Source organism: Ictalurus furcatus, chromosome 20 (genome assembly GCF_023375685.1).
Source record: "Ictalurus furcatus strain D&B chromosome 20, Billie_1.0, whole genome shotgun sequence".
NCBI classification, from domain to species: Eukaryota; Metazoa; Chordata; class Actinopteri; order Siluriformes; family Ictaluridae; genus Ictalurus; species Ictalurus furcatus.
Window position 1 is genome coordinate 17577245 of NC_071274.1, and position 21745 is coordinate 17598989.

The 21745-nt window shown below is 38.0% G+C and overlaps 2 protein-coding genes across 2 annotated transcripts in view; one reads left to right on the forward strand and one right to left on the reverse strand.

The window, feature by feature from the left end:
* Positions 1 to 159: 159 nt before the first annotated feature.
* Positions 160 to 6328, reverse strand: yju2 (YJU2 splicing factor homolog). Its single transcript, XM_053651164.1, has 8 exons — positions 6172 to 6328; positions 4733 to 4833; positions 4452 to 4596; positions 4140 to 4274; positions 3734 to 3915; positions 3447 to 3597; positions 2082 to 2250; positions 160 to 554 (listed from the first exon to the last, which is right to left on the reverse strand). Exons 1-8 carry the CDS (start codon positions 6193 to 6195, stop codon positions 433 to 435), a joined length of 1029 nt encoding a protein of 342 aa, XP_053507139.1. The 5' UTR covers positions 6196 to 6328; the 3' UTR covers positions 160 to 432.
* A 3061-nt stretch (positions 6329 to 9389) lies between these two features.
* Positions 9390 to 21745, forward strand: part of scn12aa (sodium channel, voltage gated, type XII, alpha a) — a 34987-nt gene continuing 22631 nt past the window's right edge. Inside the window, exons 1-5 of the mRNA XM_053651165.1 lie at positions 9390 to 9977; positions 15631 to 15934; positions 16040 to 16158; positions 17340 to 17429; positions 19972 to 20100. Of these exons, the coding sequence (XP_053507140.1) occupies positions 15668 to 15934; positions 16040 to 16158; positions 17340 to 17429; positions 19972 to 20100 (605 nt within the window). The 5' untranslated portion in view covers positions 9390 to 9977; positions 15631 to 15667. The remainder of the gene's footprint in view (positions 9978 to 15630; positions 15935 to 16039; positions 16159 to 17339; positions 17430 to 19971; positions 20101 to 21745) is intronic.

Consider the following 21745-nt stretch of genomic DNA (forward strand, 5'->3'; position numbering starts at 1 on the left):
ATTCACAGGGCAAATGTTTTTATCCAAATTGACTTAAAAGTACAAGCATACAGCTGAGCAGGTCAGGGTTAAGGACCTCACTCAATGCCACACCACATCGCTGGGATTTGAACCCAGAACCTTCAGATCCATATCTCAGGAAGGTCAACCACTAAACACTGACTGTTCAACCCTTTTATATTTACTGCTCAGAAGCTGACACATGGGCTAAACATGTGAGAAAGGCTATCTATACATAATACTAAATCAATCAAAAAGCATGAAAAATATACAACAGTCAACATGATTTTTTTTTTTCAAATATTATCATGTACAATTCAATTTCTAGCAGGCACCACTGGAAATCAGCAGTCCATGAATGTATTTCTTGAGAGTGTCCCTGCACGTGTTGAATATTTAACATCAGACATGGTTTCCATCACCATGACAGGACTAATCGGAGTTGCTCTCGTCGCTGTCCGAGTACGCCCCCAGCAGGCTGAGAGAAGAACCATTCTGAACTGTAGGTGTTTGGCTGCTGCTTGCGGTTGCAGTTGCTTTGGCAGGATTTGCATCTGAAGGGTGCAGAAAGAAGGAAAGGGGGAAAAAAAGAGGACAGTGGCATAAATTAAGAGTCATTTTCAAATGCTTCACAACAGTGTGATGTAGGAAGGCATGTATTTAAAGCAGTGATTTTCAAAGTGTGGAATGGTGACTGTCATGGATTTGTGAAACATACCCTGGGGACTATAAGGTTTTTCTTTTTTTTTTTTGCCCTTTTGCTACTGTGGTGGAAATCACAATCCACCATTATCAAAGCTGTTAACTGTAATAGTGAGTTCTTATAGTTACTATCTTGTTTGACTGGTCACATGAATTGAATAGATTTAATCCAAACCATTAAATAATGAAATTATTTCATAATGTCGAATTAGACTTAATGTGTTCTGATAGCAGAAAATTCAGGAATAAAAATGCTCTATTGTTACAATGCAGAGCCAGAATATTATTTTACAATAATTTTAAATAATTAGCCTAATATATGAATAGTTGGATTAAGTAAAAAAAAAAAAAAAAAAAAAAAAAAAAAAAAAAAAAAAAAAATCTGTGCTGAGGGGATTTCTGTATGGAGGGACTTAATGATCTCGTATCCAGCAAAAATGCATAAAAATCACCTGCAAACACTTTTCGATCAAGACTTTCACTAAACTACCCTGATGGTCTACTCACCCTTATATGCAGAAAACTAACAAAGTGGATAGAATCTACATAGATATCTAAAGAGTATCGAGTCATTTTGGCCGGTGTTTAAAGCGGAATGTGTGTATGACTCCTCTTACACTGTACCATAATTACGACTTAAACAGGAATAGTTCAACGCAGATAACACATTTTAAGAATAAAATCTTTCTTCTCATGCATGTTTTGTTAACTTTTATATGGCCAAAATTTTGTCGACACCTCACCGTCACACCCACACATGGTTCCTCCTGCTGCTGCAAAGTTGGAAACACTCAATTGTATAGAATATCATTGTATACTGTAGCTCCAAGATTTTGCTTCACTGGAACTAATAGGTTCAAAACTGTACCAGCGTGACAGGGCCCCTGTGCACAAAGCGAGCTCCATGAAGACATGGTTTGCCAAGGAATTCATCATGGAGGATCTCGAGTGGCCTGCACAGAGCCCTGACCTCAACCCCACTGAACACCTTTGGGATGAACTGGAACACTGACTACATCCCAGACCTCCTCACCCAACATCAGTGCCTGATCTCACCAATACTCTTGTGGCTGAATTTACACAAATCCCCACAGCCACGCTTCAAAATCTAGTGGAAAGCTTTCCCAGAACAGTGGAGGTCATTATAACAGCAAAAGTTAGCACATATGGGTAAGATGGTCAGGTGTCCATATACTTTTGGCCATATAATGTATGCATTAAGACAGCACATGCTGCCTGTAAGAAACAGCAGTTTTTAAAGAGCTCAATTGTTTAGGGCCTCCTGCATTATTATTAAGAAGAAGAAGAAGAAGAAGAAGAAGCAGAAGCAGAAGCAGAAGAAGAAGAAACCACAATATATTAACTGTAGGTGTAACTACCAGTCTTTTGAATCTTCACAGTTCCAGTTGTAGGCTGTTGTGCTGTAACTGTTGCTGCAGGCTTCTTCCTCACTAAGAGTGACCCTAGCGCACTTTTTCCTCCCAACCCGCCCACGCTCTTTTCCCAGCTCTTCACTTTCTGCCGCTTTACTCCAGACGAAGTGGCACCCTGTGGAGACAGAGGAAAGGTGCATAATGACATGAGTCAGTAAGACAGAAATTGAACACTGGCTCGAAAATACACTTTCCACTCAAATGACAACACAATAGTACTGATGTGAAAGGTTAAGTCAGCAGGAGGCTACTAATCTGGAATATGATGTACAAGGAATAAAATATGAGCAGGCATGCTGTTACATTTTTTCATTGAGCAGACGCTTTTATCCAACGCGACTTACAAATGAGGAAATACAAGCAAAGCAATATATCAAGCGGAGAACAATACAAGTAGTGCTACTATACAAGATCTTTAATTGTGTTCTAGAGAAGCACAGTGCACAGAGTAGAGGTGTAAGAGCCAGTGTAAGTGCAGTGTAAGAGTTGGGGGGGTGGTGTTTAGGGGTAAGTTAAGTGTTCACAGAAGAGGTGGGACTTTAGCTGTTTTTTGAAGATAGTGACAGAATCTGCTGTCCAGATTGAGGTTGGAAGTTCATTCCACCACTGAGGGACAGTCAGTTTGAATGTTCTGGAAAGGGACCTCATACCTCGCTGAGTAGGCACTACCAGGCGTCTACTGTTAATTGACCGAATGTTGACTGTTATAGGAAAATAATCAACAATAGGGTGGTGTTCATTCCTTTTAGCACTTACTTTACAGCGGATATATAGTGTCATTCCAACAACAGACATTTTCTTGAAATGGAAGAATAAAAAGTAAATTCTTGACTGTTACAAAGCACTGACACTGGAGACTCCTTCCACAAAAATCCTTACAGAAAGCTTTGCTACAACAACATTTTTTTGTTACATTTTCAAACTGTTTATTATTAGGCCTTGGTTGTGTGGAGGGGCATCCACCATACAAGGTCTTCTGAATCAGTTAGCATCATTTTGGAGGAAGCTGTCTGGATATACAGCAATGTTGGATAGCTTTTAAGATAAAGACTCTCCCAAACAGAATCCAGCATAAGGACAGCTGTTGTCTAAGGTCCCTTATGTTATGTAAAGAAAATCCAATAATTCTTGATATGGTAAATAAGTACAGATGTTCCTAGGCCACTTTAGTATTATTATTATTATTCTGAAGGTTATTTTAACAGCTTATGTTATTGTAGTAGTTAGAACCACATTATTCATTGAATGTATTGTGATGTCAAAATAACTCTAAGCGCATTAGGAATTGGAGTTTTAGCCTGGCCTCTGTACCTTTATATACGTTTCGTTGTATGCAGTGAGGATGTCTGTGGGGTTCTCAGCAGTGTGTTTTTTCTGCTGCTCTTTTCCGTTTTCGTGCTCCTGATCAGAGTCCGAGTCTGAGTCCCTCAGCCTTTTCACCAATGCTCTCTCCAACATTTCTCTAAAGGGGAGAGAGAGAAAGAGAGATACAGAGATAAATCATTTATGGTTGATATATCGATGGTAGCCATCTCAAGAACAAGTATATCTATAGTGTTTAATCTATATATCTATATATCTATATCTGATCTGCATACTTGGTTTCTCTCTCATCCTCCTCCTGCTCCTTCTCCTTCTGTCTCTTCTCCAACTCCCTGGACTGCTGCAGCATGGACTCAAAATCCACCTGAGCCTGCCTCTGATTCAGCTCCTTCAGCTCCTGCAGGTTCTCCAGAACTTCCATCTCCATCTTCGAGTCCCGTGTGCGGTTCTCCAAAACCTGATGGGAGGCATAATATCTACTTTATTATTTATTCAAAACACATTTTTGATTAAAAGTATTCTGGATCAGTCATAAGTCCGGGAATCGAGTGGTAGTGTAAGTAGAAATGCCACTCATGTCCATTATAATAGGATCTGGACCACTGTAGGAAACACTGGATTAGAAGGACTACTTGCCAAATATTAACAGAGCTGATTTCGATACACTGCCAGGTGTATTACCTTCATAGGATTATTTAACTCTTCCTCTTCTCTCTCTCTCTGGATTTTCTTCTCCTCTTCCTCGATCAGCTTCTCCGCTTGAAAGTTTCGTGTCGCACCATGTTCCATAGCGTAATCAGTGTTTTCTGGGTCGGTCTGTTTGAGAAGAGAATCGAACACAAAGCATAAATGATGAACATTGTGTAATCTCTCAAGTGGCCCATAAGCATTCATCAGGCTAATGACATATTAGCTGCAAGAATAACAGAGACTACAGTAACAACAGGAATACAGTAATACAGATCAGAATTGGCACCGTGAACCGCAAGTTACCTTAAACGTGATTTCTGCCAGACATCTTGTGCATTTAATATAAAAGCGGAAGATGGGCAGCCCCAGATACAGCTCGTTCTGTACCGTCTCTTTGCGAGCATTAAACTTCTTCCCTTTGTATATGTACTCTCCACATGTCTTACACCTGAAAGAAACATGTCATGTAAGATTACACCCATCTATCTCTCTACACACAACAACAACATACAAAAACAATAGTGTCAGTGCAGTATATTCATACAGACAGGTACAGGAACATGTACATATAGCAAGACACCTACCTCATGTTAAACGGGGCCATCAGTCGAACCACATACTGACGATCTTTAGGGAGTTTCAGTTTAGGGATTTTGGATGGATCAAAATCCGGGGGATAGTATTTCTAGAAAAACAGGAAAAAAATAGTAGTGATTATGATTATAGCTGTAACACTGTTCAGAAGTGTAAACAATAACTTCAGTACAGTTTTCACTGTTTCTAACCAAGACTACCCAGTTAAAGGAACAACTTACAACATGTAAATCTTTATCATTAACATTTGAACCAACTTCAATGGTGTCCAAGATTTATTTAGGAATAAAATATTGTTTAGTTGAGTTGACTGGGGGGGGGGGGGGGGGTTCAATCTTCTTTCAGTAGCTATGTTTCCATCCATGTTTTTGCATGTGAATTTTGGGATATCGCATAAAAAAAAGGTGGAAGCGCCAGATGCAAATAAAAAACTGAATTAAAAAACATGCACTCAATTGAGATGGATCATTTTTTTATTCAATAAGAAATACGCATAAACTATGATGGAAACACGTGTACTGAATAAATTCCTTGATGCGCATAAAAGAAAGTCATGTGACTTTGCCTCAACAAATCACATGATTGGATATTTGGCTCAGATAAGTAAAATGTAATGTAAAATGTAATGTAAATGTAAGTAAAAATGGCAGTGAGCGAGATGCACCAGTTTCCCCGGAAGTGACTGGTTTATTTTCTTGAACACATGGGATGAAAACAGAGCTTTATTCGCAAATGTTTTCTGCGATATACCAATGTTTCGCATAAGTTAAATGTGCAACTTGGATGGAAACATAGCTATTAACATGTTGCTCTGTTTTCACTTGGGTTACTACATTACCCACAATGCTGTCTGGCTGTTTAGCCCTTTCTTCAGCTTAAAAAGTGCAATGCAGCAGTGCTTTAATCTTTGCCATATTTCTCTTAACTATAGCTACATTGCATTCTGGGATCTTGTGCTGTCTCCACTACTTCTACGAAGCTCTTTTGTTTTATATGGCGTTTACAGTGAAACCTTTGTAATGTTTGAGATTATGTTTGTTTACTTTTAATTTTCCCCTTGCCATTAAACATCAGTGTAATTGCACTAGCCATGTCCATTATTGTTTCAATAAAGTTAAGTTACTTTTTGACATCTACAAACCGTCTGTCTCTGAAGTTTTTTTTTTGACTTAGGCTGAAAGGATTGATTTTCCTCGACAGCATGAATAAACACTTCACAAACAATTAAGTATAAACATATTTAATGTGAGGAGTTTTACTTTGCTAGCTAACTAGCTACACGTATGCTGTAGCTAGCTGGACAACTTAATCTCTATCTAACACGTGATAAAAAAGATTAAATAAAATATTGAAATCCTCCCGCTCTTAGTTTAGCATCCAAAATGGCGATCTGCAACCAAAGAAGGAAAATATAATTTAAGTAACTTACATTTAAGACTTTTCTTTCCGACATGTCTAGGTCTAAGCAGTCCTCAAAAACAACGAACACAAGCTTCCAACTTAGACTCAAAGGTGCTACTGAGCGCACTATGGCCGTGACGTTACGTATGATGCAAGGAGATTTAGAATACAGCCGAATTCGATTCTGTCTCACTCTTACTCGTTTGCAGATGTTAGCGACTAGAATTTGGTAATTACTGCCACCTGTAGGCGGAGCAGGGAATAGCAAGAATGGTTTGCGCTTTGTAAGAGTCAGAAGAGGGGGCAATTACACCACTTAATGCATGTTCTTTTACATGTAAGTGATTCTCTATTATACTTACACAGTATGGCCAAAAGTTTGCGGACACCTGACCATCACACCCCAATCTGTCCTTGAAAATCCCATTCCAAAACCATGGGCATTAACATGTACTTTGCTTTGCTGTTATAATAACCTCCATTCTTCCGAGAAGGCTTTCCACTAGATTTTGTAATGAGGCTGTGGGGATTTGTGCTCATTTAGCCACAAGAGCATTAGTGAGGTCAGGCACTGATGTCGGGTGAAAAGGCATGGCATGCAGTCCAAGTTCCAGTTAGTCCCAAAGGTGTGCAGTGGGGCTGAGGTCAGGGCTTTGTGCAGGTCAGTCGAGTTCTTCCAATACAAACTTGACAACATGTCTTTATGGATTTTGCTTTGTGCACAGGGGCATTGTCATGCTGGAACAGGTTTGGGCCCCTTAGTTCCAGTGAAGGAAAATCTCAAATCTACAGTATACAAATATATTCTATATAATTGTGTGCTTCCAATTTTGTGCCAACAGTTTGGGGGAAGAACCACATATGGGTGTGACGGCCAGGTGTCCACATACTTTTGGCCACATGGTGTATGATTACGATTCATTTATCAATCGCATAACCTCCCTTTAAACCAAAACGTACAAGCTTAGATAGAACCGAAAGAAAGTCTATTGAAAATGACCCCTTGTTCAAACAAACTAAACAAAAAGCAGAGATCTAAGTGTATGTAGTACATTTTTAACATGTTAATAACAAACAAATGCCAATCGATAAGTAATGTACAACGTTTCATGACCAATATCTTTATGGACTTTGTAATAATGTTGAGATTTTGAACACACTATCATTTTAGTTGCTGGTCTATTTGAAGTTTTTAGCTAAGGTCAGTCACCTCATGAACAGGTGGATACTTTGATGGTTCCTCTTGTTGAAGGCTGAATATTATCAAAACAATGAAATGTCTGGAAGTATTCTGTTCATATTGCATGAATAAAGCAACTGTATGTAATATATATATATATATATATACAGAATAGGATGTTGAGAAGACCACCGACTGGATAATGTGGACTATACCGATATCAGTAATCCATAAGAGTTGGAGGAAAGTTGAGAAACGCTGTTCTCTATGTACAATTTGTATAAATCCTCTAATATTAATACATTAGTTCAGTGCTTCAGTGTGTCAGCGCGCGGCTCCACATCTGCGCGTCTTTCCCTCCCACCACAGGCGCGCGCACACACACACACACACACACACATACATACACGCACGCACACCTCTGTTTCTGCAAAATAACATCTTCGGTAAAACTATGCATCTGTTCTTGGCTGCCATAAATGTGTGCCTGTGCATTTTAAAGAACGGATAACGACCAAAAACAAAAGAAAAGGTCATGCGTAAAAATACGCACTTCACTTCGCTGCGTCTATCTGGAGACCTCGATGTGGATTTTTATTTTTTGTCAAAATCAGAGCTGCGAAACGAGTTTTCTTCTCAGCTGGAATGAAAACATGTTAAACTAATCATTATCCAGCATAAATGAATGTGGTTTGGGCTCTGAAGTGGCACCCGGATCATGTAAAAGCTGAAAGACCTGGGCATGAGGATAGCTGTGATGATCAGAGTTTACAAGTGAGTTAAACTTTCACTCATTTGCTTTATCCAAATGAAGTTCAGGCATCAGACATCAAGTCTAGGATGTCTATATGTGCTATGTTCTACAAGGGTTGTCTTTGAAAGTACTGAGTGAAAATTCAATATCATTCTCATTGAATTTTAAAATGAAATGTTTATTTAGTTATTTGGTGTGAACACTGTGTGAACATGTGCAAGTTGTTTTTTTTTTTTATGAACATGTGAAGCTTTTCATCTTCTATATTGGCTTTAACCAACATAGAGGAAAACTTCACAGATCTCTATATTAATGGCAAACGTTTTTAAAAAGATCAAATATGCACACACACACACACACACACACACACACACACACACACACACACAAAACAGGGACAAATAGCTTTTATTCAAATAAAACAATAAAATGGAGCATTAACTAGCCTCAACATTTTGGGAATTGGAAAAGAGAGATACAATTGACTTATTTTTTTTTAAATTTACTTCTTATTTTGTTTAATGGAAAACAACATCACTGTTGTGTGCACACATTTCTGTTGTACAAAAATGATCTACTCTATAATCCTCTTTTTCCCTGTCCCAAATTGTTGCGATAATAGAAATGGTTCTGTACATCATAGACACACTGTCTGCACTTTTTTTTTCATCTAATGCGTAGTATTTGCTATAAAATATGATCTTGGTGGCAGCAGAGTATGTGAATTCTGCCCACTCTGGCAACCACATTAACTGTTGGAGTTCTTATCAGTGGGAAATTACTAGCTGCTGATGAGGATGGCCCCTTATGGACAGTCTAAAGATACACTTAGAAACCCTGAAAATGGCTTTGGACTGCAATTGATACGATCAGTTTTGCTACGACGGCAAAGGACTACAGTTGCCATGATAGCTTTAGGACTGCAAGTGCCACGTTTCCATCAGTGAACAGTTGATAAATTCAATAAAGTAGACTTCATGTTAAACTATAATGAATTACACAATTGCCATTTTTAACCATGTAGTACACATTTATACAAGGGAATTATTTATAATTACACTATCCGGTGTCACCCAGATGAGGGTGGGTTCCCTTTTTAGTCTGGTTCCTCTCAAGGTTTCTTCCTCACATTGTCTCAGGGAGTTTTTCCTTGCCACCACTGCCTCTGGCTTGCTCATTAGGGATAAATTTATAAATTTAAAATGTATATCTGGAATTTATATATTTCTGTAAAGCTGCTTAGTGACAATGACTACGTTTACATGGACAGCAATAATCTAATTATTGACCTTACTCTGAGTAAAATGTGATTAAGGTGTTTACATGAGTCGCTTTTAGAATACTCCTGTCATGTTCCCGTTTTACATGTTATATAACATAATTAGATTAACAGCCCGCGTCATTACGTCACCGCGCCACGCCGTCCGACATCCCTCCAGAATTTCACGTATCAACATACAGTTCGTCTTCGTTATGGTACCGTATACAGTTTTGGGTGTTTTTATTTATTTTTTTTACGAACGCTTTAAGTGCAGTTAATTATTTGTCATGCTGTACGTGCTAATAGACAACTGCTTGAAGCGGTGGGTGTGTCCCAAATCGCGTAGTTACCGTCTATATAGTAGCCGAGATACATGTACTTTTCCCCACTACAGGCCTATAGTAGGAATGTATGCGAATTGGGACACAGCCGAACTCTCTTGTTCGCCGTAAAACGTAAAACTGCCGTATGTGATCGTGTTCTGTCGCAAAATGCGGTGAAAACTCTCACGACGTTCATAATGTGATTAAGGTGTTTACATGTCACTACTACACGTCCATAATGCGACTAAAACAGGAGTACTCCACCTGTTTTAATTAGATTATTGCTTACTTAGATTATGACCTTAATTAGATTAAGGTAAGTAAAACTTGCTGTTTACATGGTAGTTTCTTAATTAGAGTATGGCCTTAATCGGATTAAGAGTGGATTATTGTTGTCCATGTAAACGCAGCTAGTATCCATTGTTAAAAGGGCTATACAAATAAAACTGAACTGAATTGAACTGTCCTGGGTTGGGTATCCCAAAAACATCTAGCACGAAGATCATCATTAAATGATAGCATGAGCATCACATTGAACACTCTCGCTCCCAGTGAAGACGATCTTTTGGTTTGCAATGCTTTTGGGAAACTCAGACCTGTCCTCTGCTCCTCCGCTGAGTATGGGGCAGCGTGATTCCTGTCTCACTGGGCATCTATTAGTACTTGTTGCAGTTCCCATCTTTGCAGTAATAACTTAATGACACTAAATGGGGCAGTGAGGAGAAAACATCTAGGAAGGCAACTACAACCCCAATTCCGAAAAAGTTGGGACAGTATGTAAAATGCAAAAAAAATAATAACTGAAAACACATCATTAACACATTATTTGATGTTTTACTTTGTGAATTTAATTTATGTTTGAAAATATACACTCATTTCAAATCTGATGACTGTTGCACACTCCAAAAACGTTGGGACAGTCTACTGTTTACCACTATGTAACATCACCTTTTCTTTTAATAACACTTATTAAGCGTTTGGGCGCTGAATGAAGACACCAGTTGGTTAAGTTTAGTAAGCAGAATTTTCCCCTATTTATCCATTATGCATTTCTTCAGCTGCACAACTGTACGCGGCGTTCATTGCCTTATTTTGCGCTTCATGATGCGCCACACATTCTCAATCAGAGACAGGTCAGAACTGCAGGGAGGCCATGCTAGCACCCGTACTGTCTGCTTACGCAACCATGCACTTGTAATCTGGGCAGAATGTGGTTCTGCATTGTCCTGCGCTGGATGGCAGCATATGTTGCTCCATAATGTGTACATATCTTTCTGCATTAATGATGCCTTCACAGATGTGCAAGTTATCCATGCCATGGGCACTGACACACCCCCATACCATGACAGATGCTGGCTTTTGGACCTGACACTGATAACAACCAAAGAGGTCATTTTCCTCTTTGGCCGGAGAACTGTTTTGTCAAAACGGCTGTTTTGTCCAAAAACTATGTGAAATGTCGACTCGTTGGACCACAAAATACGATTCCACTGTGCTACTGTCCATCTCAGATGAGTCCGAGCCCAGAGAAGTCGGCGGAGCTTCTGGACATTGTTGATGTACGGCTTCTGCCTTGCATATTAAAGCCTTAACTTGCATCTGTGGATACAGCGGCGAATGGTGTTGACTGACAAAGGTTTACCGACGTATTCCCAAGCCCATGTCAGGATATCCATAACAGACTCATGACGGTTTTTAAGACAGTGACGTCTGAGGGATCAGATATCACGCACATTCAGAAGTGGTTTTCAGCCTTGCCCTTTACGCACCGAGATTTGACCGGATTCCTTGAATCTTTTAATTATATTGTACACTGTAGAAGGTGAAATGCCCAAAATCCTACCGATTTGTCTTTGGGGAATATTGTTCTCAAAGTGCTGGATTATTCATTGACGCATGTGTTGGCAGATTGGCGAGCCTCGACCCATCCTTGCTCTTGAAGGACTAGGCCTTTTTTGGAGGCTCCTTATCTACTAGGATTAGATGATTGCCTCACCTGTTTCACATCACCTTCTTATTTCAACTCATCACATCGCTATTAGTCCTAAATTGCCCCGTCCCAACTTTTTTGGATCTTGCATGCATGCATCAATTTGAAAATAAACGTTTACCTTCAAAACTATGCAGTTGATTAGGTAAAACATCACAACTTTTTCGGAATTGGGGCTGTAAATCAATGGAACATCAGCTTATATCTGTAAAATAGCAAAAACAATGACAAAAAGAGGTCATTAGTATCTCAACTGAATTTAACATGTCTGGAGTTCATTTGCTGAACGGCTGATATGTGCTGGGGCTCTTCTCCACCTGCTCCTATGGATTAGCTCCCACCGCCTAGTGTGCATTTTAGCAGAATCTATGACCTCTATAGAAAACCTTTTACTGGTCGGATTAACTCCTTTACCACTTTAGGGACTTTCTTTCATTTAATTTGGCGTCGTGATCAGCAAATTTGTGCCAAGAACAACAAATCACCTCACAGAAGTCAATATGGAATACATATTAAGTTCAGGCATCTGGTTGACATTTCCATAGCAAATAGCTATTCCACAACTAATATGCTTCATGAAGGAAACATAGAGAGAAAAATAGTACAGATGAAGATAAAGTCAAACAGATTAAGGGAAGTGGGGCAAACTTCACACGCACAGCAGTCACAAAACCAGAGAGGGATCAGTAACTAATGCACAAAAATCCCCTAACTAAGCAGGCACTGATTTTCTCAAAATAGAAGGATTTGGAGATTTTAAAATGTTTAACAGTCATCAATGCGGCAGCAGGTACACACACTTACACACACACACACACACACACACACACACAGAGTTAAAACGTAATTTTTATTCTGTATACTGACTGAAATGATAAATTATAGGTTTACTGGGTTATTTGGGTAAAGGTGTATTATACTTTATATCACAAAGGTTTATAAACCATAAGGATAATCATATCTAAAATTCAAATATAAAATATTTGGACTCCAGGGGATCATTACAAGCTATAAAGTCAAAAAGCACTTCATCTACAGTTTATTTTGTAGCCTGCGAATTAAAAAATTGACTTTGTTGTGAACTGTAACGCAGAGATGGCTGCTGTTCTTAATCTCGTATACAAGGTGCTTATTTGTCCTACTTTCTGTGAGAAATTTTAATGTTGGTTGGTTGTTGGTGCTGGCCTCTTGGTGAAGTCTTTCCATTCCTTCCACTGTGTTAATTGCAGAATGAATCTCCCAATGTTAAATACAAAACTTTCATGTCTAATTAAGTAAAATTATGTATATAATATCCATAATGTCCGATTCAACATTGGTGCACCGGCTGCTGACTAAATTGACCAGGCTTATATAATGGTATTAGGAATTAATCACATTAAACAAAAAATTAGTTGAAATCTGATTTGGAATACTAGTAGGAGAATGATGAGTAGGCAGAGGAACAGAAAGGTCAGTGTAGTTCTTTTCACGCCCAATGATATGGCTCTTACTCATATTTTACCTGCTCTACCTATTTGTACGTAACGCACTAATGCACTCTATAAACCATTTTCAATAAAGGGGGGGAAAAAGCTTCCAGGAACCCATTATTATGGAACAGCTGTATGGTAGGAATTAGGTCAGCATGTCTGAGACAAAAAGTTTTGGTTTATTCATCTTAAGATTAATTAAGGAAATGAATCACTTCCTATAAGGAACCCATTCAAGTGAAGTGTGGAGTCATTTCGAACTATATAATTAACCCTCTGAGAAGGACAATGTTAACGGCAAAGCAAAGTAGAAAAAAAAGGTTAGTACTGTACACCACCTGGTATTCTGGGAAAATATCTGCAAAGCAACTTATTGTATAGCTACAATAACACTACTAGTAAAGTTGGGACAGGGGCAATTTAGGACTAATAGCGATGTGACAAGTTGAAATAAGAAGGTGATGTGAAACAAGTGAGGCAATTGTCTAATCATAGTATATAAGGAGCCTCCAAAAAAGGCCTAGTCCTTCAAGAGCAAGGATGGGTCGAGGCTCGCCAATCTGCCAACAGATACGTGAGCGAATAATCTAACACTTTGAGAACAATATTCCCCAAAAACAGATCGGTAGGATTTTGGGCATTTCACCTTCTACAGTGCACAATATATGTAAAAGATTCAAGGAATCCGGTCAAACCTTGGTGCGTAAAGGGCAAGGCTGAAAACCACTTCTGAATGTGCGTGATATCTGATCCCTCAAACGTCACTGTCTTAAAAACCGTCATGAGTCTGTTATGGATATCCTGACATGGGCTCGGGAATACTTCGGTAAACCTTTGTCAGTTAACACCATTCGCCGCTGCATCCACAGATGCAAGTTAAGGCTTTACTATGCAAGGCAGAAGCCATACATCAACACTGTCCAGAAGCAGCACTGACTTCTCTGTGCTCGGTCTCATCTGAGATGGACAGTAGCACAGTGGAATCGTGTTTTGTGGTCCGACGAGTCGACATTTCACATAGTTTTTGGACAAAACAGCCGTTTTGACAAAACAGTTCTCCGGGCCAAAGAGGAAAAGGACCATCCAAGCTGTTATCAACATCAAGTCCTAAAGCCAGCATCTGTCATGGTATGGGGGTGTGTCAGTGCCCATGGCATGGGTAACTTGCACATCTGTGAAGGCATCATTAATGCAGAAAGATATGTACACATTATGGAGCAACATATGCTGCCATCCAGCGCAGGACAATACAGAACCACATTCTGCCCAGATTACAAGTGCATGGTTGCGTAAGCAGAAAGTGCGGGTGCTAGCATGGCCTCCCTGCAGTTCTGACCTGTCTCCGATTGAGAACGTGTGGCACATTATGAAGCGCAAAATAAGGCAACGAATGCCTCATACAGTTGTGCAGCTGAAGAAATGCATAATGGATGAATGGGGGAAAATTCTGCTTGCTAAACTTAACCAACTGGTGTCTTCACTCAGCGCCCAAACGCTTAATAAATGTTATTAAAAGAAAAGGTGATGTTACACAGTGGTAAACAGTCGACTGTCCCAACTTTTTGGAGTGTGCAACAGTCACCAGATTTGAAATGAGTGTATATTTTCAAACATAAATTAAATTCACAAAGTAAAACATCAAATAATGTGTTATTGATGTGTTTTCAACATAGTACAGGGTGAATAGAATTTTCAGATGACACATTTTGTTTGTTTTTTGAATTTTCCATACTGTCCCAACTTTTTTGTATATTACACTGGAATAATAACACTATGTGCCAAAAGCATTTAGCAATAGAACCTTGCCTGGCTATGTTGTTTCCGTAGGCAATGTGAGGTAATGTTTAATGTTTCTGTTGTATTGAATTGAGATTTTTTGGCCAGTTCAGGACTATGAACTGAATCACAGTTCATCCATAATGTGCAAACAAATTTGAAGTCATGAAACAGGAAATGAGGGCATTTGACAGCAATGCTTTTATGTATTTACAACAAATTTGGCAAGAGATTTTCTTTTAGCAACATGATGTGATGTTAACAAACAAGCTAGGCATCCATTTTCAACTTGCTACTGAAAATAGAAAGTGAGTCAATATTTCAGCTTTGGCTTGATATATTGCCATGAAATTTAGTACATCATGGAAACATGTTTATGGTCTCAGTGGCATCTGTTATTCCTCTGTCATTAAGAGGTCGGGTCAGAATGTGCTTGGGCCCTTGTTCTTAGGTGAACTGAAATGATTGGTTTATTAAAAATCATTTTTAACAGATACTTTTGTAAAGTTTTTTTTGTCTCATTTAATTAAACTGACCATTTTACTGGGTGCTGTGCATTAGGATAGGAGCGTGACTGCAGGTATTATGATGATGTGATGGACTGAGGACCATGGGAGTTGTAGTCTTGCCAAACTCCGCATTTAAAGAGTCTAAATGCAATTTAAACAATCCTCTATCAAGCAATCTTTAAAGCAATAAATCTCTTTCTTCTTTCTGAAACATATTCTCAGATGGGAGTAAAATCCACAGGACAATCAGGATGAAAAGATGGCGACCATACTGCTACCAGTGGGTTCGGATGGCTTGCGCCCATTCACTCTCGAGTCCCTTTTGGGCATTGAGCACAGGATTGCAGAAGAGCAAGCCAAGAACTCCAAGGATTCCCCAGAGTCCTGTGCGAAAGCAGAGCATCCCAAAGCCCAAGCAGACCTGGAAGCTGGGAAGGTGCTTCCTCGAATCTTTGGTGATATTCCTGCAGGTCTGGTAGGAGTCCCACTGGAAGACATTGACCCTTTTTACTTCAACAATCAAAAGGTGAGTTAAATTAGCCATCATTAAAATCTCCCTTACTGTTATTGGGTTCACATTTTTAATGAAACTTTGCTAGCTCATAAATTGTTTTCTTGTCTTTCTTGGTAGACCTTTATTGTGCTAAATAAGGGGAAGGCCATCTTCCGCTTCAATGCCACATCGGCCCTGTACATATTTAGCCCATTTCACATCATCAGAAGAATCGCCATAAGGATACTAGTCCATTCATATCCTTTTCCTGGCATTTATGTTGATTTATACTGTATGGATAGGCAATTGTTATTGGGTAATAGAATGCAAAAATGGACTTCAATTTAGGTAATGCATTCCATAAAAACTATGATGAGATCTTTTGAAACTTTAAAACAAAAAAAGTCTTTATGTTTCAACACAGCACTCACTATGCTTGTTTTTACTTTACAAACCACCTAGGCCAACGAAACTGAACTACTGTCTTTGCCCCCTACATACTCAGTAAGAAATGTGTGAAGCTAACTGCTGCAATCAGATCGCCTTTGTGATTTTATATTTCAAGAAATCCCAGCAGCGTTATATTGTAATTTCTGACATTATATATAAAAATGAAAATGACTAAATAAATATAAATCCAGGGAAGTGAAAGCTTGTTCTGCATACTGTATTATATTACTCCTATTTGACCTCTTTATTAACGTTCCTCATTTTGGTACAATTGAATGGAGCAAAGGTGAGAGGTTCATCCATAATTTTGTGACATAGGACTGATGATGCACAACACTAGATCTACACATTTTTTTTTCATTGCTTAGCAATAATAGAAGAAGGGGAGTTGATTAAAATGAGTTAAGCTTCATTGGGTACTTTAGGAAGTTTGAAATCATAGTCTAATATGAAAAATAGAAGTTTTTCATACTATATAACAAAAAAAGTGAGGACTTTATTGTGAAAAATGTTTTCTGGTTTATTCATCTAAAGCCAATTTATAAGCCTCTTCATTTTTCCCTGAACATGCACATCCTGAACTTTCAAAACCTTTTTTTTTTTTTTTTTCCAGCCCATCCTGTGCTAATACACATTCTCATCTCTCTGCACAGATGGAGGCTTTGCAGCTTTGTATTTCTGTGAGAACAGGACACCAGATAGGTCAAATAGGGCTAGAATTATCTTACTGAATCCTCAAATCCCACTGGCTCAAAGATTTCTCTTGAGTTTACATCAAGACAGGAAATTTATTGTTGCTTTAACCTGTAATTTGATAACGCCGAAGGTCTGAAACAAGGTCAAATACCCCAAATTGAAGAGCTGGAGTCAAATGAAATGATATCACTTCCTGCTGCCATTATAATCGTATGATAAATAACTTAATAAGTGACAGTTTTTTTTGTTGTTGTTGTTGTTTTTTTAAAAAATTTCCTTAACTTTTCTATACATTGTTTAGTTTGTTCATTATGTGCACAATTTTGACCAACTGTTTCTTTATGGCCATGTCGGACCCTGCGCAATGGACCAAGTATCTGGAGTGAGTAATTACATTACACGTTTTTTTTTTTCCTGTTTCATACTTGAGATTGAGACTTAATTCAAATGTAAGATAAATTACAAAAACAAACAACATTGCACGGCTGGGAAAGGATGCCTCTGTAAATATCTCAGTATAGACATGATACTAAACAGTCATCTGTGTGTTTTTGCATTAATAAAAAGTTTTTAGTCTTTAGTAGGATAGATTGCAAACATATTTTGCAGATGTGAGGTTTTCAACAACACAATCCTTAAAATGTCAGATATATCAGTAAAATTAAGACTAAGTAAAGACGATATATTTTGATTAAAATGTTATTTGTAATGTTAAATTGAGTTTTCATCAATGGGATGCTCTGCTTGGATGATCCTGTTTCGGTAAGATGTTTTTTTCACTGCATCGTGTGCTGCAACTGGAATGCTGCCCTCGAATGAAACTTCTGTGTGTTTGTTTGCTGTCATGCCACTAAACACTGTGGTCACCAGCTTTTCTCTTTAAAGATATCTCATTAAAGGATTATGATATCAGCTGAAAGAGTGAATCAGTAAATGACTTTCTGATATAATTTACACGCATTAATATATTTATCCAAAATGACTCGATCAAGTGAATGAATCAAGTGAATAGAAATACGATCCAAACAGCGTTAATGTCAGTCATTTTAGAGGGTGTGGACATTTTAGCAGGTTTTCTACTATTTAAAAAACAGGATCAACTTTTTTTTTGTGCATTTCTTCTGTAAACAAATGGGTGAATGTAGGATATTTTGCCAGACATTTGCTATAAGAGGTTTTTAATAATACACTATAAAAAAAATAAACTTTCAGTCAAGGCACTACAAGAAGAAATGTAATATGTCTTCTCTAAAACTGTAGTAATAACAATATCAAAATTGATCAAAACAGTATTTTAAAAAGTGTTTATTTAACAGGTTGGTTTTTTTTTCACACCCATGTCCACTGCATTGTCTGGAACGTAATAAAGTCTTTCTGCTCTACCCATTTCCTTTATAAATCATATAAAAAACTCTTACTAGGGTGGAAACATATGAAGTCATATAGTATTCTTAAAACTCTTTTCCTCAAAATATTATTTTCTATACTCAGAACCAAAAATCTCTTTCTAGATGACCTGCATTCCTATTCCTATTCCTATTCAAAGTCATATTGAGAAATATATTACAGAGGAATTGCTCAAAATGTGCATATTTAATGGATTATTATCAATCATTTGCATTTGTGTAATACTTCATGTTGAAAAATGACCATTTTTAACAATATAATCTTTTTATTTGTTAAACAATAAAGAAATGATTTTCCAACAAACTGGAAGTTCTGGAAATTAGACAAAGCCTCATTTGCATAAATACAGTAAATCTTACTTTTTGAAAACGTTCTAATAATAATAATAATAATAATAATAATAATAATAATAATGGGCGCACGTTGGCTTAGTGGTTAGCACGTTCGCCTCACACCTCCAGGATCGGGAGTTCGATTCCCACTGTGACCATGTGTGTGCGGAGTGTGCATGTTTTCCCCTGTGCTGCGGGGGTTTCCTCCGGGTACTCCGGTTTCCTCCCCCAGAACAAAGACATGCATGGTAGGCTGATTGGTATGTCCAAAGTGGCCATAGTGTACGAATGGGTGTGTGAATGTGTATGTGTGTTTGTGTGTCCTGCTATGGATTGGCACCCTGTCCAGGGTGTACCCCACCTCGTGCCCGATGCTCCCTGGATAGGCTCCAGGTTCCCCGTGACCTTGAAAAGGATTAAGTGGTATAGAAGATGGATGGATGGATAATAATAATAATAATAATAATAATAATAAGCAATTGATTGTGATATCTATTTTTTTAAAATATAATATTGTAGTGTCTTGCCTGGAAGTGCATGTGCTTGCTGTTCGGCTGGTGGGAATGAAAGAATATAAATCACCCCGAGTACATTTCCATTGTATTACAGGCATGTGCTGTGCTGTCGATTTCCAAAAGATTGATACAGTTGCTCTAGTCAGTGCCTACTGCTATAGATGTAGCCTAACATGTATTGACCTTTAATGAATATGTGCATGCAGATGAGGTGGAAGAGAATGTGACTGGGCATGCAGCATGCTGATTTGCTAGCACCCAACATCCCTCCTTACACCTTCCAAGTTACTAAGAGAGAGATATTACAGATATGTTTCATGCATGCTTCAGATAATTTAAAAAGAAGGCTCTGAATCTTTAAAAAGAATGAATTCACTTGATAAATCTACTTTAGAGTGATATATTAGGTGTTTTTTTATAAAATGAATATGTGAAAAGAATGGCAGATATAGAATAAAATGTCAAACATACAAATTGTCAAGGAATTCATAACAAAATAAATAAATAAACAAAATTTGTCAGCAGAATTTGTATAGTAATATATGAATATGCTAGTTATTTCACTCTGGTCTGCTATATTTAGTTTACTCACCCCATTTTGCCAGCTCATAAAATTTTAGTATTAATGTCTGCCTTATGTTTTCCTCTGTCTTGCCTTATTTATGCTCAGATATACATTCACTGGCATTTATACGTTTGAGTCATTCATTAAGATCTTGGCAAGAGGATTCTGTATTGGACCTTTCACGTTCCTCAGAGACCCATGGAACTGGTTGGACTTCAGTGTCATTGTTATGGCGTAAGTATTCCTCATGCTCTATATTCTATAGAAAGTTCATATTTGCTTCTAAATCTCTAAATAACTGTGTATCATATCCAGAATGGTTCAGGTTTAACCATTCTGAAGGGTGGTGCCGTGAAAGAGAGAAAAGGACTGCATACTTCATATCACACAATGTTATACTACCACTCAAAAATACCTTCTCAAAATGTAATTCTGAAGACATTCATTATTCATTGCAGATTTGACCACAATGGCTGTTAACATAATAACAGTCGTTATTGCCATCAGTTGTGCTGAAAAATGTGACCTACACAAAACGGGGGCAGCAGCATGCAAGAATACTTCACAAAAAAGGAAAACGTAAAGGAGTTTAAAAAAAAGAAACAGCCTGAAATGAGTGAGTGATGGTTAACTGAGAGGTGGATAATGGCAACACTGAGAGACATAATGCAATTTTGTTACAGAAAGAAAAGGAGAGTAAAAAAATATGAGTATATGAGAATTTGAGGTGAGAGAGAGAGAGAGAGAGAGAGAGAGAGAATAGGTAGCCAGTGAGCCATTTTTCAGATGACCTACATATGCAGCATTAAAGCTTGACCAAATTAGAGATGTGGATTAGCTGCTAGAAAATGGTAGGAAAGAAGAGAATGACATTGACATTGAATGACAGAAAAAGAGGAGACAATAGAAAATAGAAAATAGTTGATCTTTTCAATAATTATAGCCACTTTATAACTATGAGAAACCTTCTTTTGAGCTTTTGGAATTTTGACTGCAGCGAATTTTGAACTTGATTTTCAGTCGCTTAAAAATACACCAGATGGAGAAGACTAGTGCTGATTGGGATAGAGCATAACAATGTTTGGAGCAATAGCACTGAATGGCCAACCATCTATAGAGGAAGTCTAATGAATAGGATTATAGTCAAGCTGCCAGATGTATTGAAGGTACGAGGAGGGCTCTAAGAATCAAGAGCTTTATGAAAAGTATATTAAAAAGACTTGAAAGTGTAGAAAATAGAAGTATAAATGGAAGAGAATGAGGGTGATTTATTAGGAAGATTAAAAAAAAAAAGAAATAGGGTAATCAGTATGGGAGAAAATGAAGACATTTCTCAGCATTGTTAAGATAAGGTGTAATTAAGGTATAATTAAGGTATTATTAAGGTATAATTCATTCATTCAATCATTCATCTTCAGTAAGCACTTTATTCTGGATATTCAGGACTGCAGAGGGCAGAATTCACTTCAGATGGGACGCCAGTCCATGACAAGGCACCAGGCACACACACACATTCACACACCCACAAGCAATTTAGCATAGTCAATCCACCTACATACATTTTTTTTGGGAGGAAATTGGACAACCCAAAAGATACTCATGTGAACATGGTAAACGCCACAATAACACAAGCTCAGGATTGAACTGGGGATCCTGAAGCCATGAGGCAGCAATGCTACCCTCTGCACCACCATGACATTCAATATAATAAGGAACTTTCGTTTTTTAAGAACTTTAGTTATGAAATTTATGTTGCCAATTCCTGGTGTGGAGTGATGGTAGTGGTGGTAGTGGATCTGGTGCTACATAGTATACATATAGTATCTGTCATCAGCATAGCAGTCAAAGCTAAAGCCATTGTCATAAAGAGAAGTGGATC